Below are 27,461 nucleotides of genomic sequence, written 5' to 3'. Positions count from 1 at the left end.
TCTCTATTTTCATAATCCACAAAACAGGCGCTATGTCGCGCCAAGTTACTCACGCTATACGCGTCTCAATTGGCGCCTAGCCTAAGGGCGAGGACATAGTAAACGCGATGAGGTGCGATGCGATGCGAAGTGATTAATTGGAGCTCTTCGCGTGTTATGAAATATTGATCGCCTTAGATCGCGCGTTTTTTGATGTTTCATTCCACTCCATTCTACATGTAAATAACCCAGCCCAAGAATGCCACATATGATACCATGTCTTCATTTTGTAAACAGTTGAATTGTGAGATATTGAATTTAGTAATGAATTGTATGTATGTAACATTTTTCACAAAAAAAAGCTTCAACTGAACATCTAAATTGGCGGTACAGCTAATGAAACATTTTTCTCAGTGGTATTTGGTTATTTTTCTTTTCACTATTATAGTGATTTTCAATACATTTCGACTGGTTCGTCACTTTTACTTCCATTTTTGGAAGTATGTCAGGAGTGAGAATTGAACTCGTGATCTCTGCGTGAGAGGTTTGGATGTTACCACTACGCCAGATCGCCTCCACGATATTTGATTAATTTTTCTCAAGTGTCTTATATTATTTTTTTATTCGCTCAATCAAAGGCAATTTTCATTTTCATGAGCATGTATTTTCCTGGATGCTGTGTGATAAGCCACGATCAACGATATTGAAGATCGTTTTTTTTCTGGTGAATGGAAAGCCCTTAACGTTATATCGTGTTTTTAGAACTCATTGCAATAGATATAAAAAACATCAAAAGTTGTTTTCATTACAAGCATTTTTTTTTGTCTGTAATATAGTGACTTTCAACACTTTTGACTGGTTCGTCACTTTTATATCCATTTTTGGAAGAATGTCGGGAGTGAGAATTGAACTCGTGACCTTTAGCGTGAGAGACATGGATGTTACAACTACGCCAGATCGCCTCTTATATGCATGAGGCTGAGACCATAGTAAACGCGGTGCGATGCGATGCGATGCGGAGCGATGAATCAGAGCTCATCGCGTACTATGACATACTGATCGCTTCAGATCGCGCGTTTTTTGATGTTTCATTCCACTCCATTCCACATGCAAACAACCCAGCACAAGCATATGATAACACATCTTCATTTTGTAAACAGTTGAATTGTGAGATATTAAATTTGATAATAAATTGCATTTTTCTCAAAAAAGCTTCAGACGAAAATCTAAATTGAAGGTACAGCAAGTGAAACATTTTTTCAGTGGCATTTGGTTACTTTTTCTCTCAATAACTCAATTTTCATTTTTGATCGATGAGTTCGGTTGTGAAGATATATATATATATAGATAAATCATCTGGCAACCATCACTTGCGTTCACTCGCGGCAAAACACTCCACACACAGTTTCGCCGCATTAAAATCGAATTCGCATCGCGTTTACTATGTCAGGTCCGGGCAGTTTGCATTTGATTTCCGCATTCGTAAACGAATGAGCTTTCCCGCAAACGAGTTATTTTCGTTTGATGAAGATATTTATGAAAATCGTCTGGCAATAATCACTTGCGTTCGCTCGCGGCAAAATACTCCACAAACCAGCCGGGTGCTAAGATCGTTAGCAAAATCTCAAGCAGAGCTGTCAGTAGGATACCTAATTCATGTAAAAACTAAGGGAAAATGTCAGTGGGATACTCGATATGCTGGCTCCTGTCAGTTCAATAGGGGTTCCCTAAAGACGTCACCCAGGTGCCACAGTTACGCCACATTGAAATCCGCATCGCATATCGTCATGTCTGGGCGGTTTGCATTCGATTTCCACATTCGTAAACAAAAGAGCGGGTCCGCACCCGTGCCCACATCACATAGCGTTTACTATATCCTCGGCCTAACGCGAGTGTGCTCAGCTGCATAGAGCACCAATCACTTTTTGTTCCGGGTTACTCTGCGTGTAGAGCGTCTTCCTAGGTAACTATATTGACCCGTGAGTACTACTGATATTGTTTTGATCTTGGTAAACTTCATAGTTTGACAGCTTTTGATTGATTCCGACAAATGGAAAAACGGATTTTTGCGCATCGACAGCCGCCGTCTTTTTGGTCTTTTTGCTCCCACAAACTGATTTCTTCTCTGTCTGTTGCTGTGCTTTCTGCATAATTTGTTTCTTTCTCGAAGTTGTCGGAGTTCGTGCTCACAGTCGCTACTAGACTGCGTTCATTCATAAGTAGTTAAAATTTATTTATGTGCGGATGTGTCTTCGTCGGAAAGCGCCCAAGTTCAGTGAAATTGAGAATATATCCTATTTTGTCGCCAGTGATAGTGTTTGTAGCATCGTTGAGTAGTGAAAAACATTTCTTATCCAATCGCACGGAGGAATTATTTGCTTGGTGTTTCCTCGCCCGGGTAGGTTCGCTGGCCAACAAAGAAACGCGACAACGGGCGGAGAATAAGAAGATTAATAAGTTGTTTCCATGAGTAACAGCACAAAAATTGGAAACGGAGGAAATTTATCGAGAAGAAGTGTACGAGAAAAGAGATAATTGTTTTCACTTGTGATCCCCGAAATCAATGATAGGAAGAGCACCATAATTGAAGTGTGATTGCAGTGGCAAGAGCGCAGAAAATGGTGTAATAATAAAGAGTGAAAAGTTATTGCGACACCGCCTTTTTCGGCAAACATAAAGTTTGATCGAAAACCAAGTGTTATAGTAGGCCAAAAAGAAAATCCTTGCCACCTACGCTTATGGATGGGAAAAGGTTTATCTGTCAAATTAATAATGCCTACTCGAATCGGTTCACGCCCATAGCTATTTGCACACAATTAATTCATTGTGTCTCGCCAAAACAAAAGTGAAATTAAATCAGTCTGCTGCAAATAGGCCAGGATAGAATCGGGCAGAGTGCTATTGTGCTAAGTTGTGGCCGTCTTAGTCGTCGCTCCAGATGAGTGTTGAACCAGCTTGAACGCGCATAGGAATACACCCCCTTCTTACTGGAATATAATACGGATTACAGAAGCTGCCCCCAAGATGAGCGATAAAACGACAGCGAAATTCGAGCGTTTAGCAATGACCAAGCCGGTTCCGATGAAGCTTTTTGCGGCTTGGGAAGTGGATCGAACACCATCCAATTGCATTCCAAGGTAGCTTGAACTGCTTTCTAATAACAATTGTAATTCAATGTTCAGAAGTACTTTTATTCATGTATGAATAGTGCCGATTTTTGCTTTCATTACGATTTAACGATTTGATCTCTTCAATGAACTCGGTTATAGTTAATCAATAGTTTGAACATTTCGTTTCTCGATGTCAATATTAGGAGAATACATAAAACGAAAACGCTTTCATCTACACCCCACATGTCGCGAGATAATATATCTCACTATCTATAGCTGAAACCCCAATCACTGATGCAATGTTTGTTTTAATTGTTTAAGCGTCATTACCCTTCTTACGCGATCGTTGCTTGTTGAAACACATTTTACATCGACTTCACTGTAATGACGACAGAAAAAGAAATCTTTGAATGATATATTGACATGACGAGAAATAAGGAATTTTGTAGTGTGTAACAGTATGTAGGTGAAACGTCCAGATTGTATTATTTTTTTGGGCTATGAGATGACGAATGGAATGAGCAATTCAAACTTTATTCTTTAACAGAAGAAGAAAAGTATGCCATACATCAAACTCCGCTTGCAATAACATGAAAGGCTAGTGCGATCATTATCCGGAAGCACGAATGATCGTCAGTTCTTTAACCGATTCGTTGGCCTTTCGCTTCTCGGCGAGTGTACAAATGGCTCACAACTCACACAGTGCAGTAAACTATGTATAGATGTCAGCTGCCATGAATAGAAGTCGGAAGAGATCGGGTCGACAGCATATTTTGTTAACCTAGAGAAAGACAGCGAGTTGGCCTCCTGCTGTATTTTTGGATGTGTCACCACAGAACGGTGGAATGTGTTCTTTTGGAGGGCAGTTCATCCTTTCTCTTTCTTGAGGTGTTCAACTATCTAAACATAACATAAACATTTCTAAATAAAACAATTAAAATTCCTGCGGTGAAGTTCGGCAGCCGGTGGGAGACAAATGGCCACGAGAATATGTGAAGCTTGTTTTTACGATATATAAATAGAGGGCTGTCCGATTGGCGTATGTTTTTCGTTAAAAATTGTTCTTTCCACAACTGCGCTTTAACTGTGAATGTCTGTAATAAATAATAAATGTTTTTATTTATAGTCGCTTTGTGCTTACACTGTCTTCCTCGCAAGAGAATGTATACTATCATTCTCACGGCGATTATAATGATTCTAATTGTCTTCCGCACTACTTCCCTGCTTTCTTTCTCAATCGACATGTTAGCTTGATATCTATTTTCCGTAACTTGTCTACCGATTTGGACTATCTGATGTATTTATAGATGTTTGTGATGTTTATATGTCACCTGATAAAGCAAGGCATAATAGCTGCGTTTATTAACTTTTGATTAGAATTATCGACAGAAATTCTGATGACGCATGATGAAAATGGTAAAAATAGTGCTAACTAAATTTAATTCGTCGTAATACGTCTATCTGGAAGATATGGAGGTAAAATGAAAATCTAGGCACTGAACAAGTAGGAAAAAATGAAAGATTCTGAACGCTCATAACTTGAGCATTTCTTAGTACGGACTGTGGTCTGAATTTCCCGGAACGTAATGGTTGAACGCTTGCTGTAGTGGGCAGACGCGAGGCATCCGTTGCGATACGCTCAAAGATGTCATTGACGAAGCTGTTCACGATACTCGTCGCCTTCGAAGAGATACCGATGTCGGGATGAACCTGCTTCAGCTCTTTATGATGTAGATAGCATACGATTCTTTCCTGTGAATCTTCTTTTCTTAGCGTCGGATTTCGAGATATTCTTCTGCGCATTTCTGGACTTTTTGGCGGCTTTTCCACTAGTCTTCGATGTCATCGTGTTTGTTAGAAAGATCTGCGTGTGAATCCAACGAGCAAACAGTACGATTGATTTTTTTTGCTGTCGCTTCCTTTCATTTTTCGTTCGTTCATCTCGGTGGACCCGCTCTATCCTGTGAGCAGCGTTGCCAATGTTCTAATTTAAACTGGATTCTTCCAGTTTTTTTACCCGATCCAGTCAAACAGTTAAACTCTAAACTCTTCCAGTTTATATAAATATTATCCAGTTTTTTTTATATTTGTGCTCCAGTTCTACCAATTTTATGTAATATAAATTCACAATGCATAAATATTATCCCTCCCTCACCCTTCTTATTTCATGATCAGTTTTGCTTTTTGACATTTTTCGTTCAATCGATCCAAGATCCATTCTAAAGTTCAGAAGATCATAGGGTTAATTTGTTCCATTTACTTATTTGATATGAAAATGAAGCCCAAGTAATCTTGTATCCGTTTACATCCGTTTACATCAATCGACCATTCGACGAAATTAAAATCCGAAAATTTCATGTGTCACAACATGTGGCAAAGATTGTCTTTAGGTAACCTGAAAAGGAAATTTTGTACAATTAATTGTACCGGCTATATATTCTATTATTTATCCGAATTTTTTCAATCGAAAACCAATCCAAATTGCTCTAGAATCAATCGTCCCGACAATATCTTATGTTATTCATAGCATATACACTATACAGAACTCCATTCACGACGGTGAGTTATTTTTGGGAAACTCAGGTTTCCCAAAGAACTCCAAAACCAATCGGACCGGCGATATATTCCGTTCACCTAATCGAACTTAAATCTCGAAAAAGCAGTCATATCTGGATGTATTAAGGGAAAGGCAAAGTCTCGCTCGAACCGTGCTTATCTGCAGTTCCCCATAGGATGTATTCGCCAGTTGCTCCGCAAAGGTAACTTTGCTGAGCGCGTTGGTCCGGTGCCCCAGTCTACCTAGCAGCGACAACAAAAAAATTGTAAGGGGTTGTATCTAGGACACGACCGCATATTTTCGACGTAGAACTACGCAATTATATTATGCAATCCACTTGTTTGCCACTTCGAATATTATTTTAGAACGCATCGAAATTTTTGTAATACAGCGCGGACTCGCTTATATACAGTTTCTGATTTCTTTTCACTGTATATCATCGAATCCTGTATATAATCGAGTCAAAAAAAACTTGTTTTATTCGTTTTTTGACGTAGGACTACGTCTAACCGGAAGATATAGGGGGTGAAATGGAAATCTAGGCACTGAACAAGTGGGAAAAAATGCAAGATTTGGAACGCTTATAACTCGAGCATTTCTCAATAGATCGCAAAGGTTTTTGCATCAATTGATAGGAAATATATCTACGCATCTATCATAACGAATAACATTTCATTTTTCTTGAGATAAATAATTGAATAATTGGGAAATATCAAGCATTGTCCAAATGCACTATGTGCCCATTTTTGATTGGTCCACTTTGTGCTCCTCAAATCGTACCGACTAAAACGGGCAACCAGAGCAGCAGCGAAATAGAATGAAGCACGATTAGAAAGGAAAAAGAAAAAAAAATTAACGAAACATTGGTCGCAGTCTCACACATGCGTAATTCTCGAGCCAGCCAGTCAGTTTGAAAATCCCCGCTCCGCTGCCGTAACGATCATTCTCATCCAAACCGTACACCACATCGGTTCGCATCACAATACATCAACAAACCAACCCAAGCAGCCATGTCTGGACATGGTAAAGGAGGAAAAGTGAAGGGAAAGGCAAAATCCCGCTCGAACCGTGTTGCTCTGGAGTTCCCCGCAAGGGTAGCTAGGCCGAGCGCGTTAGTACCAGTGCACCAGTCCACCTAGCCGGCGTTATATAGTTTCGGCCGCCGAAGTGATCGAGTTAGCTGGCAAAGCTGCTCGCGACGATAAGATAACCCGCATTCGGAACAGAACACATTCGGTTCGGTGGACATCAAGACAACAGGCAGTTGCAGCGAGTGGCGAGTGGCAAACGCAATCGCAAAACGGCATCAGATAGCAGAAGAAAAAAGTTTGTTTTTTATACAAACTGCTTTGGTGGCAAATCCAGAACAAGGCGGCATCGAGGGCGTTCGAAATGGTTTTTTTTTTCAAAACCACGAGTACTAAGTTTTCTAAATTGGAACCATTCCATAAAACAAGGCGCTTTTCAGGGCCATTAAACCTTCCAAAAAAGAGTTTAGGAAATACAGTTCAATGCTTTCTAAAACATTATCCAAAATAATAATAAAACACAAATTGATTTTTTCATAATTTGTTTGCCAGGATCTGATGAGTATGTGAATTTGGCAGTTGTTCTGAGCTTCTTGATAGTTGGGGACTTTCCTGATTATTCAATTTTCACCAATTCTTAAATTGCTTCTAGATTGAAAGTACAGTAATTTACACTTATCTCGACATTTAGCTAATTGGACGGACCTGTAATGCGACATATTTAGTTGGACATTTTTGTAAACATAGAGTTCGGAGTCCAAATTATGACCCCACATTGAAAGTCGACACTGTACCACTGTCATCGCAAATGTTCAATTACAGGTTAAAATTACCTCCAATCCGACACTGAGTGGTGGTAATGCGACGTGCTGTGGTGAGTGGCAAATGCAATCGCTAAACAGAAAGGTTTAGCCGAACAAGTCGGGGATATCGAGTGATAACAAAACAATAAACTCTTTAGATTGAAGATAATTTTGTGATCCTGAAAAGGACCCTTTTTAGCTTGCATGTGAATCCAACGAGCGAACAAATCGTAATGAATGTATTTTTTTTGCCATCGCTCCCTTTTAACGCTCATTCGTTCGTCTCGTTGGACTCGCCCCTCTGGCTGAGTCTGCCGATTTGTCTCTATCCTGTGAGTGTGTACCGCTAGAGTATAAAACACGCGGACCCCAAAAAAATATCTTATTTTCTTTCAAACCGTAAACCCGTGAGGTTGTACGGCATCGGCATCGTGGACGTAACAAAGGAGGACAAGTTAAGGGAAAGGCAAAGTCTCACTCGAACCGTGCAGGTCTCCAGTTCCCTGTTGGTCGCATTCACTGATTGCTCCGCAAGGGTAACTAGGCCGAACGGATTGGTGCCGAAGCACCAGTATACCTAACAGCGATTATAGAGTTTCGGCCGTCGGAGTGCTCGAGTTGGCTTGTAAAGCTGCTCACGACAATCAGAAAACCCGCATCAAGAACAGCGCAGCTTCGGTTCGGCGCTCATCAAGGCAACAATTAGTTTCAGTGAGTGGCAAACGCAATCGCAAAACGGCAGCTGGTAGAAGAAGGTAAAAGTTTGTCTATACGGACTGCTTTGGTGGCAAAAGCAGCCACCATAAACCACGGCGCTTTTCAGGGCCATTAAACCTTCCAAAAAAGAGTTTACGAAATACAGTTCAATGCTTTCAAAAATAATATCCAAAATAATAATAAAACACAAATTGATTTTTTCATAATTTGTTTGCCAGGATATGATGAGTATGAGAATTTGGCAGTTGTGCTGAGCTTATTGAAGGTTGGGGACTTTCCCGATTATTCAATTTTCACCAATTCTTAAATTGCTTCTAGATTGAAAGTACAGTAATTTATATTTAGCTCGACATTTAGATAATTGGATGGACCTGTAATGCGACATTTTTGTGACCATAGAGTTCGGGGTCCAAATTATGACCCCACTTTGAAAGTCGACACTGTACCACTGTCATCGGAATTGTTCAATTACAGGTTAAAATCGCCTCCAATACGACACAGAGTGTTTCTCCGGCACGTCGCATTAAATGTAATTTACTGAACAACATGTCACAAGCTGGATGGGAAGAAATTTTCCAACTGTGAAAGCTGTGGCGAGTGGCAAACGCAATAGCTAAACAGGAAGGTTTAACCGAACAAGATGGGAATATCGAGTGATAACAAAAACACAACACCAAAGGTTCTTTTCAGAACCATCAACATGTTCATAAAGAGTAAACAGTAAACTAATCCATTTTTCAGGTAGATAGGTAGGTATTCACGTAGGAGAAGAAAATAAAACAATATATTTAAAATATATATTTAACAAAAGCTGTCCCCTTTGTATAGTCCTACGTCACTCCGGTTATGTCCCCGACATTACCCACTCGTCTTTTTTCATGTATTTTTCGTTTTTTGAATATAAAAGAGGAATTTGATTTTTGATTCATTCCCTTAAAGTCAGAAAACACCTTTATCACATGAAAAAAAATAATTTATCCAAATTCTCTCAGGAAGCGATATACGATCAAATTTGATATCTCGTGTTTCCCTAACACATCTCATGTGTTAGGGAAACACAGCTCAGTGGTAAAAATTACTCCCGACTTGCATGTTTTGAAAAAAAGATTCCTCCAGGTACATTGATTTTGAAGTCTGTGTTGGGGAAACCGTAAATCGGGCCAATCAAAACTTGGCAGATAACGCTTGACATTTTACAGTTATTCAATTGATCATTTCATGAAAATAACATTTTTTTAATTGTGATAGACGCGTAGAAATATTTCCTATCAATTGATGTAAACATCTTTCTGATGTATTAAGAAATGTTCGAGATAAAGCATTCGAAATACGGGTAGGGTTAGCACACAAAACGGCAGAACAAATGTATGGGAAAAAGGAAATCTTCCATTGTATACTGGAAGAACTTCCTTTTTTCCCATACATTTGTTCTGCTGATTTTTTGTTTGCTTTTGAAAAGCTTGTTTTTGAACTTATAGGTGGTTGGGGTCTTTTAGATCGCTCATTCAGTTTTCATGAATTCGTGCAGTGTTTGCGAATTGAAATTAGTTTCAAATTAAAACTCGTTATAGCATTGCATGCAGGATGGCAATAATGAATTTTCTCAGTAGTAAGAACTGCTTTCTTTGGTTGATAACTGAAGTTGAAAATTGACTGACGTTACATCTGCGTTGTATAGAAACATTACTAAGGAGCAACATAATGAACTATGTATTTACTGTTGTTCTGTTATTGTTTTTGAAGGACTTCAATGCGAAGGTCATTCATTCCTGTATTTACTGTTGGTTTCTCGGAACGCTTATAGCTCGCCTATTTTTCGATAGATAGTAGAGATGTTTTGCGATTCATTCGTCTCCAAAACCTCAGTTCTTTTTCTTTTACTTTGTTTGCGGAGACTCTAAATCTTTCAATTCATTCGTCTCCGAAACCACATCGTACCTCAACGATAATGTGCTCAATAGTGAAATATATGATAGTAAATGAGCTGATGACCAATTAGACAGTTGAACTCGGTAACGGTAAACTACTTCAGTTCATCAAGCACTCTGCCACACGTTGAACCTTTGAGGTCAAAACTGGGAACACCAGCTCCCCACGAGGAGACAGGAGTACATCAAGGTTCCGTTCTAGCCGTCACTCCCTTTCTCGTCGCAATGAATAGCCTGTTCCATGTCCTGCCTAGGAGTATCTTCGTGTTCGTCTACGCGGAAGACATTCTTCTGATAGTAGTGTGTGACACCCACAGGATTCCACGCATCAGGATACAGGCAGCTACCAACGCCATCGGCCGGTGGGCGGCCGCGTGGGGATTCAAACTTTCAGCGCAGAAGAGCAGCCATATGATGATAAGCGGCCACATTAGGGTCCCACTTTCAGGATCCAACTATACAAAAAAATACATTCTTCGTCGAAAATCATTAAAAATCCTCGGAGTGTTGATCGACCACAAACTTAGCTTCCTCCGCCATTTCGCAATACGATCCTGCAGCGGATGGTGCATTCGAACCTCCTCCGGTGGCAAAACAATCATGGTTTGATGCGAATGACTGGAGGTTCCCAACTGTTCACCAACTCTTTTCGCAACTTTTGGACCGAAAGGTTCACAAAGAGAGAGCAGGCTAAATCGAATAATTTTTGTCCTACATCACAATCAGTGTTGCCACATTGAAATCTGTATTTCCGAGCTAAAAAATCTTTTTTATCTGTAGAGAAAATAGAAAATCTGTATTGCGGATTTTGCTTAATGTATTCTGCTTATCCATATTTTGAAGCTCGTGATCACTTGAAAAAATCCAGTAGTTTCCTGAATAAAATTATTTTTCAATTTTCAGGCCTACGCAAAAATTTACTGTGCAATTCTTTCTCGCAAAGAGGTTTAATTCGATAAAAAATATATAACATCTTAGATTGAGAGTTAACAGAATTATGCCAAATTAAAAAAAAAATAAAAAACATTTAAAAATGTATTTTTAGGGAAAACAGACGGAAAGAGTTTATTTCATTTAGTTTAACATTATAAACATTCATTCAATGCCCACTTTCCTCGTGATGTTTATACATGATCTTGCAGAATTAGGCGTTGATGTCGTTTGACAACTGTACTGAGGAACTTCCCCTTCGGAATTTAACAAAAAATTCGATTTGATAGTTGCGTTCACAGTTTCTGTAGCGAGACGGTTTCAAACTTTTATTTTGTTCGCATTATACACTGCGTTTCACAACTATAGTACCACTTATTTTTTATGAGTTTCCAGAGATATGTAAGAAGTCGATTGAATTGAAGTATATAGTGCTGAATACAATAATTGTCTTCATTTATAAGACTGGCCATTTCAACTTTAGTGTTGTGTTCAGGCGCGAAACATTCAAAAAACTAAAATTCCAGTGTTTCATAACTATAGAACCAGATGGAAGTACTCTCACTCCTTTACAAAATTCACGTCAATTTCACATGACTTACAATAAGTTTCTAATTCGTAGATCATCTTTAGTTCTCAATCAGTTCAAATAACACATTCGGGATGGTTTTGACCAAGTTGCGACAAGTTGTAGTGTGTAACTCGTTCTACGCAGAAGATACTGCTCGCTTAAGCTCTTCAAATCACTCATACTGCTTGTAAGCTGCATCTAATATTCGTCCGATCACTGCTCATAAGTTCCTGCCAGGGTTTTTATTTGGTAAACAAGCTGGCTAGTTCATAATCTGAAGCCCCTATTCATTGAATCATGCTATGACCTTCCAGATATTATTAATTGATGTCAAATTACCCAATTATCATATTGTTTTTGATGTAAAAACCGCAGTAAATGATTCTAGAGTACTTCGTTGCACTTCTGACTGCTCATTCTTGTTGATGGAAAGCTATCTAACCCAGGCCTTTTTGATAAAATTCTCCCCAAACCCCATTTTCAAAGCTGCGAGTCCAAAAACTAATGTGGAAGCGTGTCATTCAATTTTTCGACTCGTAACTTTATAGGCGGCAGCTTGTTGGTTTGAGGGAAATATTTTTAAAAATTCCTGGTTCAGATAGCCCACCATCAACACGAATGAGCAATCAGAAGTGCAACAAAGTACTTCAGAATCATTTACTTCTGTTTTTGCATCAAAAACAATGTGATAATTTGGTAATTTGGCATCAATTCATAAAATCCAGAAGGTCAGAGCATGGTGTAATGAATAGGGGTTTCAGATTCTGGACTGGTCAGTTTGTTTACCAGATGAAAACCCTATCAAGAACTTATGAGGAGTGATCGGACGAATAGTAGATGCAGATTACAAGCAGTATGAGTGATTTGAAGAGCTTAAACGAGCAGTATCCTCTGCGTAGAACGAGATACACACTAAAACATGGCGCAGCATAGTCGTAACCACCCCGATTGGGTTATTTGAACTGATTTAGAACTAAAGATGACCTACGAATTACAAACTTATCGTAATTCATGTTAAATTGACGTTAATTTTGTAAAGGAGTAAGAGTTTTCCATCTGGTTCTCTAGTATGAAACAATGGAATTTTAGTTTTTTGAATGTTTCGCGCCTGAACACAACAATAAAGTTGAAACGGCCAATCTTATAAATGAAGACAATTATTGTATTCAACACTATATACTTCAATTCAACCGACTTCTGACATATCTCTGGAAATTCAGAAAAAATAGAGGTTCTATAGTTGTGAAACGCAGTGTATTGCGAAAAAATATGATTTCCATCACTACTATATTTGACATATTTGACAATAGTAAAAATAGTTCAGTTCAGTACTGTTCGAATTGGCTGATTGAGTTTGTTGATTGTTGCGTAAAATGATCAAATATTTAAAAATTATTCTCGTTACAAAATCTGTATAAAATCTGCATGGATATCCAATAATCTGTAATCTTCATATACAGATTCATGCTGAAAATAACGCTGATCACAATGTGTAGTATTGGCCTACATCGAAGTGTAGAAAAACTGTAGAAAAGTTTACATATTTTTATATTTTGTTAGGATTTGTTATTGAAACACCTTCCGGGCACCTGCATTAATACGAATTCATTGCTCTAAAAACTTATACAAAACTAAATGAGATTGGTGGTAAGTGGTAGTTAATACATTAAGCTATCATTTGGTGCAATAAAATCACCATATGATTGCTTTCTAATGACATGCAAAATTATGAAATTTGCTGTTCGATTTTTCGAACCGGTTAATAAGGACATTAATATATTGCTGACTTAAGGGGAACCCCTGTCTGGAAGGTCGAAAAATAATGAATTTTCGTGTTTTTTTTCGGATGTTGGATTTAAGTGAAGTGTTCTGGTATGTTGGTTGTTGTTTAAGGTATATTTGAAGATATATTTTACATTTGAGTGTACTAATAATGATAATTACGCTGTTCACAGCTCGGTTGACAAATGGTGGTATCGGTTCTGAAGCAATGGATTGTCGCAGAACAAATTCCAATGAATATTCTGAAACTTTAGGACAATACCTAAAGCGTTTCATAGGGGTCTTCAAAAATTCGAAAAATTGCCAAAATGGCGGCCATTTTTGTTAAAAATGATTTTTCATGAAAAAGAAGATTTTAAAAAAGTCGGAAAAAATTAGTTATCAGAAAACGGCTATGTAACGCTTTAAATAATTCATTTATACATGCTGATAAAAAATTTCAGCCAAATCGGTCGAGATCCTGAGATATCGATACCACCAACTGAAAAAACATGGTTTCGGGAAAAAAACGCGTTTTAAAATACGTACAGCAATACTATATCCCTAGAGGTGATCTCATACTTTTGGCTGTAACTTTCCAATGAATTAAATATCAAAAAATCTACTTGAACATCTATTTAGACAGCATTTCTTCGAATTTTTCGTCCTTCCAAACCGAAGTCTCCCCTTAATATTTGATTAACCGAAAAAATGGAAATTTATTTTACGTCAGAAGCGTGAAATTTACACTTATTCGATCAAGACTTGTGTCAAACGTAAGAGGATCTAGTGCAGTGATTTTCAACCAGTGGGGAATTCCCCCCTAGTGGGGAATTTGGTCATTAGGGGGGAATTGTGTAAAGAAATATTGCATATTTATTTCACTTTGAAGAAGGCGAATGCCATTGGCAAAAATTTCCACAAAAGCTTTATTGGATACTCTAAAATTTGCGATTCTCGGCAGACATTTCCAAATCTGAAATGTAATGTACAACTGAACAACATCGCAATGTTTGAATGACTTTCGTCAGTGAATGATGATGGAACAGACGACGGAAATTGTACAATGAATAAATTTGTCAAGACTTTTTACGACAAGTTAACACATTAAGGACCGCATGTTTTGGGGCAAAATTGAACGCTTCATTTGTTCGGATTCCACGAATGAGAGCGTTTCCGTGTGGATGAGACGAAGGCGAGCCATCGGTAAGCCTTGTTAGATTCTTGGCAAACCAAGGATTTAACCATCAAGTGTAGAAAACACGGGTTATTTCGTAATCCATCCGTAACAGACGGAACGCGAAACACGAGAAATTCTCGTGAGCGGTCCGCAATGTGTTTAACTTGAAAGGAAAAGGAAAATCCTTATATCAAAGAAAGTGATCTGAACATAGTTTGAAATTCCTTCCGACTGATGAAAGTGATGAAAGTTTCGGATCAATTTCAAAACAAACTCAAATGATCGATTCTCATCCAGATTTGCAGAATAAGCGCTATGAGTGTTATTATTTTTTTTGTAGTATTTATGTGAATCTGGATTTCCTACAATGCTGCTGATGGGAACAAAACACCGTAAAAGAGTGGATATCAAAGGTGACATAAGGTGGGCTTTTCTACAACGTTCTCAAGAATTACGATTTTGGTGGAAAACGTTCAGGCGCAGATGTCATTCTTACTTGACAGACTTTATATACCATTTTTGTGATCAGTTACAAGTATACAATTATTTATTTTATTGATATGCTACAGACTTTCTCCCGAAGTACTGATAGGGGGAAGCATTGGAATTATCTTTCGTAAACGGGGGAACGGAGCAAAAAAGGTTGAAAACCACTGATCTAGTGTAACTATTAAAGTGACTGAAGCAGCGTTTCTAGAAATCATATGGAAAACGTTGATTTGCATCGTGTTCATTCCATGTGATTTTATGTACCAAGAAACCAAAGATAGGAAAAAGAATGGAACCTTAACATTTGTGCGGCAAGATGTTTGGCCCTGGAGTGGTTTCCGTTTCACTACAATAGTGAGGCACCATTGGTGCACCATTTGTATGACCAACGGCACCCACTTTGTTGTGGCAGGAATTGACGCTACTCATCGTACGAGTTTTACACTAATGCTCGCATCACTAGCGGCTCCATGATTACGTTTTCAAGTTTTTTTTTGTTACTGTACTTTGTTTTATGCATACCTTTCGTCTCTTCGGCGGAGCGTTACTTCCTTCTGAAATGCCTTGTATATCGTAGTCAGGTAGTGTTGAGCTGTTCATCCGCGATTTGAGACAGATCAATTGAACCGCAAATGATGGAGTCACATGTCATTTTGTGGTGTTGATTCTTAATCTTCGAACTATGGGAGCTATTTGAACACAAAAAATATTGCAAAAATTTAATAATGAGCGTTATTATTTGTAAAACCACGAATTAATAAAATGACACTCAATTTGAATTTTGGCGTTCTTCATATGTTCAATTTTAGAGTTAACTTGTGACCTGTCATAATCAACACTGATAACACTGGTTTAATGCAGTTGTTTCCCAACTGAGCTTGAGCGATGTCTTCGTTTTGTATTACGCATCAAAAAGAAGTAATTTAAGAACACACATCTCATGCGCCTCGTGATAAGCAGTAAAAAAAGTATAATCGAACTAGCACATTTTGGGGCTGTGCGCTCTATAATCACGAAACAATTATTTGCTATATTATTCTGATCGGCTACCACTCACAGTATGGAGCTGTTCGAATCTATTCTGTTCTTATTCGGTGGACATATGAATAATATTATTTGCAGTTATAATACTCCTACACCAGCCGCGTGAACATGGGTGGAATAACTATGACTAATAAATAATCAAGCACATACAGATATAGCAGTACAAATATTTTTTTTTCTTCGTACAGCCCGTGCTGTATTTATACCTACAGATATTTTATTCGCAATCTGCTAGGAAACTTCGATACTGCCACTTGCATTTTTCGTTATCAATTAGTGCCTATTGAGAATTGGTACGATTTCAGTCTGATATAGAATGAAACGTTATTAGCAGAAAATGTTCTGGATTTGTTCTAGTTTAAAGATATAATATGGCCGTCTCGAATGAAAATTCGAACTTTGGACTTGGAAACGTGCTATCCACTTCTGCTCAAGCTGCTGGTCTACCTCATCGGCAGTTTTTTCAAGTACATGGCCATTGAAGCAGCATTTTTAGCCTTTTTTCCACTCTTCTTCAGTTCAGCTTTGATGGTATCGTTCGTTCGCGAAAGCGTTATACCCCCTAAACCCTTTTTTATTCTGCTACAGGTCAGAACGGAGATCCTGGCGAAAACCGAAGTATCGATGATAATTCGATACGCTTCGCGTACAAATGGTGATATGGACTATGGATTCGATAGCGGAGAATACGAAATTTTGATATGGGTTAGATAATGTTTCATGATATCAATGGAACCGCGTTGTTTGATGAACGCAACAGTGCCTGTTTTGAATGTTCACGAAAGTTTTGAGTAGGATGATGCGGATGCGGATTCTGTACGTTGACAAAGATATGTAACGTTGGTGCTGGAACAAATATAAAATCGTCTGTAGCGGCAGTAAATGTCTAGGAGAAGAGATACATACTGGCAATAAAAACACAAATGTCGTGTATTGGTCTCACGAGAACAAGAATTAATCATGTCATTTCAAAAGAGAGATTTTATATATTTCCCTGTATCTATTATAATCCAATACTTATACTCATCCACTCACTCACTTATAAGAAGAACGTTCACCAAACATCCATAACATTCATTCATTCATTCATTGAGAATTGATTCAGATGCAACTTCAAACAAATGAATATTAAACCAACGGTAGTCCTACGTCCACCTTGCGGTTACATCACAGATATAAACCACTTCTAGTTTTCCACATTCGATATTCTAACATAGGACCACGTTTAACAAAAATGTTAGGGTGTGAAATGAATATCCAAAAAAAGGGCATGTAATTGTAAAGATTTCGAACCATTTCTCGATGGGTCGCAGAAATAAAAAAAAAAACATTGTCTAAACGAGAACAATAATTGAAAAATGTCGAGCATTATTTGAACAAAACTCCGTGTTATGATTCGGAGGATTGGCACTAGCAATTTGAGCTTATTCTGTTGTGCCGTCAAAAACAAACAAGTGATGTAGCGGCAGATAAGCAATGTTTTCTTTTTAGGTTCGCGTCTAGACAGCGAGCAGCTAACACCATATGTTAAGCCTGAGAGTTCATTTTAATATATTTAAATTGGCCTTTTATTGCTTCGTCGTTGTGCCAATCGTTCGAATTGCTCAGTGGAAGCATTCTGTGCTATGAAATATGCGTTCGGGGCTCAGTTTCCTTGAGGGCAGTGTGGTGGTTCGTAATCAATATATTGATAGTTTGTTTAACACGTTAAACCCCGAATCGTTCTTGCTACGCTTTTCATTCAGCCCTTATGGGGACCATTTGCACAATATCAGTGTCGGTCTCCGTTCTCAAAGATATTTATTGTATAAAAAGAAAACAGTCATAATTCCGCCTAGAGAGTAATCACATATCGTAAAACATTTGAAAATAAACCATTTTTTCAAAAATATTTCCTTATTTTGTAACTGTCAGTTCCAGTGATTTAAGATTTTTTAACGAAATACTCAACGTCAGTACCTAGGGACCGACACGGGCTCAATGTGTTAAATGTTTTGACGATCGTTAAAATCGATCGAATGTGATCGATGGATTGAATGAAACTATTTAATGGAACTGTGTTTGATGTTTATGCTGTCGAAAGTGACGGTGCGCATCGTCATTCGGTAACTGACATGTTTGATCTCTTAAAAGTTAAAAGTAAAGTGAAAAAATAATATATTTTTGTCGTGAAATGAAAAAAATTAATAAAGAAAATCAATAATATTGATCACCAACTGCTGTCTCGTTGGTGAAAAATAATCTCTATCAGATTATCAAACCCGAAAGCAATTTTAAATCGTTTAAATTTGAATGAAAATTATTACTCGAAGTTGTTTAAATATTTAGTAGACATAGTCCTGACCTAACCTAACTATCTTTCTTTAAATTTCGTTGCATTTCCGCCAAAACTTTATTCATAATAAGAAATCATCTTCAAAGACAATTTTTGTTCAAGATTTTTCCCCACTTGAGGAGAATGTGTTGATTTGTAACACAGAACACATATTAGGGTCTATTTTCATTTATAATTTTTCTTTTCAAAGCGTGTGTATTTCATCCGAAAATTTATTACAATTTTCCCCTCACAGAAAAGAAACATGAAGCTCTATGTAGTCTATGTCGAATTGCGTGGCAAGGTTGCACCATTTGCACAACCAAATTGAATTTGAGCAGAACGGATTACAGGATGCAATATTGCGATCCGTTCTGGTAACTCTGATTCGATCGGATTTCAGAACACAGGAGAGTAGATGATCAGTAGACGGATCTAGAATTTCAGAGAAAATAAAGCTACCGATTACCTCAGAGCGTATTTTGTCGACTAACCAAAGTAAAAAATTGCGTATGAGGTAATCTCGCTTTTGCTATTCAATCTAACACATCCAGCAACGTCTGGGACTGAATACGTGTAATGTGGTAATGAAGCTCATTAGAGACATCATTTTTTTATTTGAATACACGTGCTGTAATGCCATGACAATGCATGCATTTTAGCCTGGCAATAACAAAGGCTGTGTCGGTTTTACTCATGATTGCGTCTCGCAAGTGAATGTATTCTTTTTTACACCGCTTCTGTTGATTCTGTCGAATGAATCGCAGTGGTTCGCTCTCTACTTTTGCACATATGTCGACCATAAATCGTTGGCATAGCTCACGTTTGTTTCGTATCCTTTAACTATATGTTCATAAATATTAATTCGCAATGAGTGAGTAATGATGTTCATAATGAATGAAGCGTCTGTGGCGGGATCTCGTTTTTTATAGTTTGTGCAATATCCGCGTTGTTCCTTCAGAAAGGCCAGTGGATTTTCGTCAAAGAGAGTCCTTGTGACTTGCACTGTGGTTACACGTATTGTAGAGCATGTCACCAAGTTGAGACGGTAAACGTTAGAAACGTTAATACCATCGAAGAAGAAGATAAAAAGCATCGTATGAACGATGTGTGTCGATGATGAACTCCATATTATTGTTTCATCTTCGAATCACAATTTCTTGCGTCGCTGTGCAGTCGCCAGCAATGTATTCAACAATATTCGCATTGGATATAAACACGTGCTCTTCAGCTGGTGTTTTGTCAAAATTGATGATAATAGTGTGATTTTCATTTTGCAATCCGAGCATGAGTGATTTGAAGAATATCAATAATTCATTGTGCACATTCAAAAAGCTCCTGGCTTTAGACGAATTGAGGTTACTTGTCCAAGTTCGATGAAGCGAACGTAGCGATAAAAAAATATTCACAAAAAAGATTCTCCATAGGCAACCTTATTCGGTATTACTTGTATGATAATCGGTATCCTAGTGGTATCACATATAATTTACAACCCATTCTTATGCCTACCAAGTTTTTTGTGTATAATGTCCATTCTCTCCGATATTTTTTAAATACATAGTGGCAGTCACCCAAAATCACAATTTTTATTATCATGTGACTGATTTTACGATTGATTTTTCATAAGGGTGCAAGTAGAAAAATTGAACTCTTTTCTAAACAAATCGTAACTCGAAATTCAGATGTCTGATCAAAATATTACGTACGGTAAATCATTGAACTATTTAGAAAAAAATAATAGTCCAAACGCACTCTTGAAAAAGATTACTCAATAATTGAATTGAATGTTAATACCTTTAGTTCGATATTTTTAAATATATTTTAATGGGAAAAATCTTTCAATCCAACAAATTTTGACAAATGGTGGTGCTGCGTCGGACTCTTCAAAATGGAGCTATGATTTTTTTTAAAAATCATGAGTTTTTAATAATTTCAATAGAAATCATAGCAATTTAGGAAAAGTAATATGAAAAATGGAATCTACATGCGACTCTCCATGAAAAACTATATATACCGTTTCATCCAAGGACTAATCGTTCTCAAGATACGGCTAATTTCATATAATAAAAATAAGGTTTGTTAAATTTCTATACAGTTTCGGAACCTCAGTCGTAATGTCCAACAGCAGCATGTATTTTATATTATTTTATGAACATGATTTTCATTATATAAAGTTATTCATAACTCGAGAACGGTTATTCTAGGGCTATAAAACCATATATATTTATTCATGTAGAACCACATTTACATTCCATTTTGCATATTGCTTTTCTCAAATTGTTACGATTTCTCAAAGTATTGAAATCTCATAATTAAAAAACTATGGATGGGTTTTACCTATGATATAACCGCAAGGTTGACGTAGGATGCATTATGGTGGTAGTTATTGCAGCAAATAGTTATCAACATTTTGCCTAATCATCAAACGGTATGCGTAGAAGTTCAGTGAGCTGGCGGCATGAAGAGATATCTTTCAATGCAGTCTTGAATTGACGAGCCAAAGCGTTGCATTTGTACCCGCTTTTGTAGACCGCGTTGGAAAAACGAATTCCGGAGTGTAAAAATGCATGGGGGTATGAAAGTATTGCCGGCTTGAATGTATCTGCAATGCCGATTTTCCCAACTTCTTGGCTTCGGAATGTGTATTGGGAAAACATATTCCGGTTTGCAAAAATGCAAGCGAGTACAAAAGTACCCGTAGTTTGCATCCATTTTGCAATGCCAATTTCTCCAGGCTCCATGTTATTGAAATCTGTGTTAAGGAAACATTCCAATTTGCAAAAACGCAAACGAGTACAAAAGTATCCGCTGCTTGCATCTAATTTGCTATGTAAATTTCCCTTGGCTCCATGGTTTTGAAGTCTGTGTTAGGGAAACATCTATCCATTCCAGCGATCGAATGAATCGTTGCGCAATCATAACTGAGTGGATTTCCGAGACTGATTGGTGTGATTTCAATAGCCTGTTTTGAAAGCAATTTTAGGGCTATTGAAACAAGTTTTTGGTTCAAAAAGTAACAAACATAACGTATAGACATTTTATCTTACGAATGAAGTGTTTATCATACCATTTCGTTCAGTTGTTTAGGAGTTATCAACGTTCAAAATCTCGTTTTCCGGCGTAACGCTTTTGTTTTCGAAACTTTGAACTTACATCCCAGTATATAAATGAAAGACGTAGACGTCAAAAAAATCATATCTCCATTTTAGAAATATCCGACACGGCACCACTATATGTCAACATTTGTTGAATTGAGAGAGTTTTCTAATAACAATATATTTAAAAATATCGAAGGGTGGGTTATGATTTGATTTGTGATTTCGAGTTACGATTTTTTTAAAGATCAATTTTTCTGCATACGCCATCGTGGAAAATCAGAAGTAATTGAAATCGGTCATATGATAATGGAAATTGTGATTTTGGGTAGCTGACACCATATGTACAAGGTTTAACTCTTTGTGGTCGTTTGTCTGCTCTCAGCCACCTCAGCAAGAAGTCATGCTAATCTTATATTTTACTCAACCAAGTTTCAGTTTATGCTTTACCTAAACGAAGCTTGGTGGCTTGTGAACCTGTTCGCGAATCAATATGGTGATTCAATGAGTAATAGATAACGGCACTCAGTATCAAACAATGTAGTCAACCACACAAGATAACGCGTTCAATGCATAGGAATGTGGGAAACAAATCATAACAGCAGAAATTAGCCATTGTAACACTTTGGTGTGATGGAAAAAATGGTTCATAACTATTAGAACTACTGTTTGCATAAATGTCTCATGTTATTTGAATAATCGAAATGTGTCTCAAGCGACAAAATCTTTTTTTATATAGAAAACATCACATAACGCCATATGAGCCTTGATAAAAATATATATATTAGGCTGTCAAAAAAGTCCTGCGGTATTTTTTTTGAATTTTCATTTGTTCATAAAATTAGTTACAATCATCTGTTTTAAGTCAAATATGCGCCGTTTTGTTCGAGGACTTGTTCCCAACGAGATGCCAGCTTCATAATACCCCTGTTATAGAAGCTCGCTTCCTTATTGGCAAAAAACTCGGATAGCCAATTTTCACAGGCCTCTTTTGTGGCTAACTTCTGACTACCTAGCTCGTTCGCCATGGACAAAAACAGGTGGTAGTCACTTGGTGCAAGGTCCGGACTATATGGCGGATGCAAAAGAACCTCCCATCCGAGCTCCCGGAGCTTCTGGCGCGTCACCAAAGAAGTGTGTGGCCTGGCGTTGTCCTGATAGCAGACAATGCGGCCTCTGTTATTAGATGGCCTCTTCTTCATGAGTGCTACCTTCAAGCGGTCCAGTTGTTGGCAGTACAGGTCCGAATTGAGCGTTTGGCCATAGGGAAGCAGCTCATAATAGATTATTCCTTGACAATCCCACCAAACACACAGCAGAACCTTCCTGGCCGTTAATGAGGGCTTGGCCACCGCCTGAGCCGCTTCAGCGGGCTTCGACCACGACCGTTTGCGCTTCACGTTGTCGTAAGTGACCCACTTTTCATCGCCAGTCACCATCCGCTTCAGAAACGGGTCGATTTTGTTGCGATTCAGCAGCGATTCACATGCGTCGATACGGTCAAAGATGTTTTTTTGCGTCAACTTGTGTGGCACCCATACATCGAGCTTCTTTGTGAATCCAAGCTCCTTCAAATGGTTAATAACGGTTTGATGACTTATCCCCAGCTCTTGGCCGATGCTACGGCTGCTACTATGCCGGTCTTTCTCGGCTAATTCAGCGATTTTGTCGCAATTTTCGACGACAGGCCTTCCGGAGCCGTGCTCCCGTGGCCGAGTGGTTAGCGTCATAACTAACATGCCGGGGGTTCGGGTTCAATTCCCGTTCTGGTCGGGGGAATTTTTCGTCAAAGAAATTTCCTCCGACTTGCACTGTGATCACGCGTATTCTAGAGCTTGCCACTCAGAATGCATTCAAGGCGTGTTATTTGGCATAGAAATCTCAATCAAGTACTAATAAAAATGACGCAAGTAATACTACGTTGAGACGGCGAAGTTCCTCTAGGAACGTTAGTGCCATTGAAGAAGAAGAAGCCTTCCGGAGCGTGGCGCATCTTCGACGACCTCTACACCAGAACGAAAACGTTGAAACCATCGTTGTGCGGTGGAAATGGAAACTGTATCGGGTCCATAAACTGCACAAATTTTATTGGCAGCTTGAGATGCATTTTTGCCTTTGTCATAGTAGTACTGTAAAATATGTCGGATTTTCTCTTTATTTTGCTTCGTATTTGCGACACTATAACTCACGAACGACTTTAGAAGAAAAAATCATATTAAAATACATTGTTAAGTTAATACATATATATAGTTCCCAAAAAAAATCAAAAAAACGTTTATTTTTCATAATCTTGCACATATCACTGCTTTTACAAGTAAAAATAATTCCGACCAGTACGACACCCATACCCAAATATTATACGATCGCAAAGAGTTAAAAAAATGAGAGTGAATCTCGACAATCTGGCGGTTTTCCGTTTTTTACATAAGTTTTTTATACCGGTTTAGGCTATTCCTTTTATGTTCTGCTAACGCGAATTCCACTGTATCGTCTTTTTACATTAAGTTATATTTATATAACCTTTTTGTTGATTTTTGTTCACACTCATCTTCAGGATGTGGCTAATCAAATTCATATTTATATCAGTTAACCCTATTCATAAATTCAGAATTTCACAGGCGATTGTTACACTCTATCCAACTTCTATAAGACCCATCTCTTGCTGCTATGTGTCATTGTAAACAAACAATGCTTCAATTTATATTTTAGTGTGTAGGTATTGGTGACTACAATACGTTGCATGATTTTCATGTGCGTGTGTGTGCTAGCGCTGAGCGTAAGCGAATGTTTTTGCTTTTTTCAAGTATCAAGTTTCTATAAGACCAGTTACATTTTCCGTTGTTTTAGTTGTTTTGATCAATAAATCTGAAAAAAACAGAAGGCAAAAGTGCTCACGGAGAGAGAAAAACGACATATCGATGCATTTCACCAAAAAAAAGTTGGTATCAGAGAAATTGCTCGTCGGATTAGACGATCCAATCAAGTAGTGCTCAATTATTTGGCGAATCCTCAAGGTAACGATAAGAAGGAGAGAGAGTAACAAAATAGAATCAGGGTGATCTTATAGAAGTTGGACAGAGTGTATGCTTGTTTCAATAAAACACAAATACTCTTCAACCGATGCTATGAAAAATAATTTGATACATTTTCATGAAGGAAAAAATCCCTAGTATTCCAGATTATCATCGATCGCGGATCGTTATTACGATCTTCAATGCAAAGTATGGGCGTATCAATTCAGAAATTATGTACTTTACTGATGGGTCCTCTATGAATGAGTCCACAGGATTTGGAGTGTTCAACAAAATTTTCAGCACCTCCCACAGTCTTCAGTTTCCTTGCTCAGTGTATTATTGTTGAATTGGCAGCAATACACTGGGCGCTGGACAGCGTCGCCTCACGACCTGTTGAACAACTATTACAATATAACGAATAGCCTTAGCTCTGTCCAAGCTATCCGTTCAGTGAGGCCGGAAAAGCACTGGCCGTACTTCCTTGAGAGAATACGAGAAATTTTGAGTGCTTTATCCAGACGCTGTTATGTCATCACCTTTGTCTGGGTCTCTTCACATTGCTCAATTCCGGGTAATGGGAGGGCTGACTCATTAGCAAAGGTAGGTGCAATTGAAGGCGATATTTATCAGCGTCAAATCGCCTTCAATGAATTTTATTCTTCAGTTCGTAAAAATACCATCGCTAACTGGCAACGTAATCAGAACGAAGAAGAATTGGGACGGTGGCTTCACTCGATTATCCTTAAGGTTAGCCTCAAACCATGATTGTATCTTGTTACCAGATCGTATTTGGAAAACTCTCTTCGGGCTAGAGGAAGGCAGCCCAATGCGCCGGTGAGAGATGTGTTGGCTAGGTTAGACCTTGATTACATGTCCCAAATATATTGGGTTGGGGAAAATGAAATGTCGTTTATTGTCAATATATGGCAACACTTAAACATATCTTGTGTTGTACTTATCGCATCGGGTCATACTATACGGTTATTTAGAGACGACAATCTGTGCTACAAATGTCGTTTTGACAGTGTTGTGATTGTCCTTTTCAGTTGCAAGTTATAGTTATCGTTGAAATCATCCAAGTAGACCGGCATGTGAGCACTCGCTCGATTGGCCAGGAACTGGGTACAGACCATAAAACCGTTTGGAACCATTTGCAGAGGATTGGATTCCAAAAAAGCTGGATGTATGGGGGCCACACGAGTTGACGCAAAAAAAATCTTTTAGATCGAATCAACGCCTGCGATGCACTGCTGAAACGGAACGAACTCGACCCATTTTTGAAGAAGATGGTGACTGGTGAGGAAAAGTGGATCACGTACGACAACCTAAAGCGAAAAAAGTCGTGGTCGAAGCGCGGTGAGCCGGCCCAAACCATCGCCAAGCCCGGATTGACGACCAAGAAGGTTTTGCTGTGTATTTGGTGGGATTGGAAGGGAATCATCCACTATGAGCTGCTCAACTATGGCCAGACCCTCAACTCGGTTCTCTACTGTGAGCAGCTTAACCGTTTGAAGCAGGCGATTGAACAGAAGCGGCCAGAAATGATCAATATACCGCCAGAAGCTCGGATGGGATGTCCTATTGCACCCACCGTATAGTCCGGACCTGGCTCCAAATGATTATCATCTCTTCCGGTCCATGCAAAAAGCTCTTGGTGATATTAAGTTGGCCTCAAAAGAGGCTTGCGAAAACTGGCTGTCTGAGTTTTTTGCAAATAAGAAGGGGGTGTTTTATAAGGGAGGGGGGAGGGGGGATAATGGAGTTGCCTTCTAAATGGCAACCAGTTTGCGAACAAAACGGCGTATACTTGACTTAAATTGGATAATTTTAAGTATGTTGAATAAAGCGTCAAATTTCGATCAGAAATACGACATTTCTTTTTCCCCAACCCTATATTTGACAGATTGTACATAGAATCAAACAAAATCGGAAGAGGGTACATTGGGTACATTGCAATTCTATTGTATTACTTGCTAATAATTGAATAGGGATGGCATCCGTAAAATGTTTTTCTATTCAATTTGTTTATTTTTGAAAATGATTTTGTTTAAACTTTTACTCAAGGTTTTTTTTAAATATTTCTTCCTGTTGCCTAACAGACTGATATTATATCCACCAACGTTCGATGAAATGTTTCCGTTCAATGAGTGTCAATTTTCAATTCATATGAATATTGCCGTACCGTTAGCTCATGAATGTGCTTCTCGCTTCCATCATCCATTGGCAGCATTGGCTCGCTCCCCCTGATAGAAAGTTAGTTTTCGTTGCAATTCCTGTTTAGCGTCAGTTCCGTTCATTTTTCCAGTTGTCCCAATTGTTCAATCTCGCAAATCATTTGCTAGCCTAACGAAACACATCCTGTTGCAGTTCATAGACAAACATGTACGCGAAATAAGTAGGGTGCTACAACTTTCACATGTCATTCATAATTCTTGTGATTCCGAAGCGTACCCGATTTGCGTTACCGTTTTTTAAAACTGAATTTAAATGTGCAATAATAGGACCTCCAACAACATTCATTCACCCGTGGACAATGATGTTAGCGTTTCTGAATTTTGAGAACAATCAATATTATCGACCACGTTTTTTGTTATCCAAACAAGCATTCATTTTTGCTTGATTTTTCTGGAGTAAACATGATTTGTCCTAATTTTTATACTTTTTATTTCATCAGCCCAAAAAGCAACCTCAATAAGTGTATTGGGCTTCCTGCCAATGTTTTGCTCGTTGGACACCGAACGAGAACTTTTCCTCTTTCCCTGTAATGAAATGTGTTTGTCAGAGCATAGCATTGCGATGTACTCGTATCTATGCATGTTAACTGTCCCTGATTACGAAGCACAACTTTGTCGAAACATTCATAGTTACTTTAGTTGTAGTCCACTGTGTATGAGGAAATTTAGCAAACTTTAAAAAATGCCACATCCTAGCGCTACACAGT

General features: G+C 38.2%; 1 protein-coding gene across 2 annotated transcripts in view; it reads left to right on the top strand.

The window, feature by feature from the left end:
* Positions 1-2,157: 2,157 nt before the first annotated feature.
* LOC129762196 (phosphofurin acidic cluster sorting protein 2) overlaps positions 2,158-27,461 on the top strand; it is an 83,494-nt gene continuing 58,190 nt past the window's right edge. For both annotated transcript variants that reach the window (XM_055760238.1, XM_055760227.1), the window contains exon 1: positions 2,158-3,116. In XM_055760238.1, the coding sequence (XP_055616213.1) occupies positions 3,004-3,116 (113 nt within the window). In that variant the 5' untranslated portion in view covers positions 2,158-3,003. The remainder of the gene's footprint in view (positions 3,117-27,461) is intronic.

Source organism: Toxorhynchites rutilus, chromosome 1 (genome assembly GCF_029784135.1).
Source record: "Toxorhynchites rutilus septentrionalis strain SRP chromosome 1, ASM2978413v1, whole genome shotgun sequence".
In the NCBI taxonomy this organism is placed as follows: Eukaryota; Metazoa; Arthropoda; class Insecta; order Diptera; family Culicidae; genus Toxorhynchites; species Toxorhynchites rutilus.
This window is presented reverse-complemented; position numbering and strand designations above follow the sequence as displayed.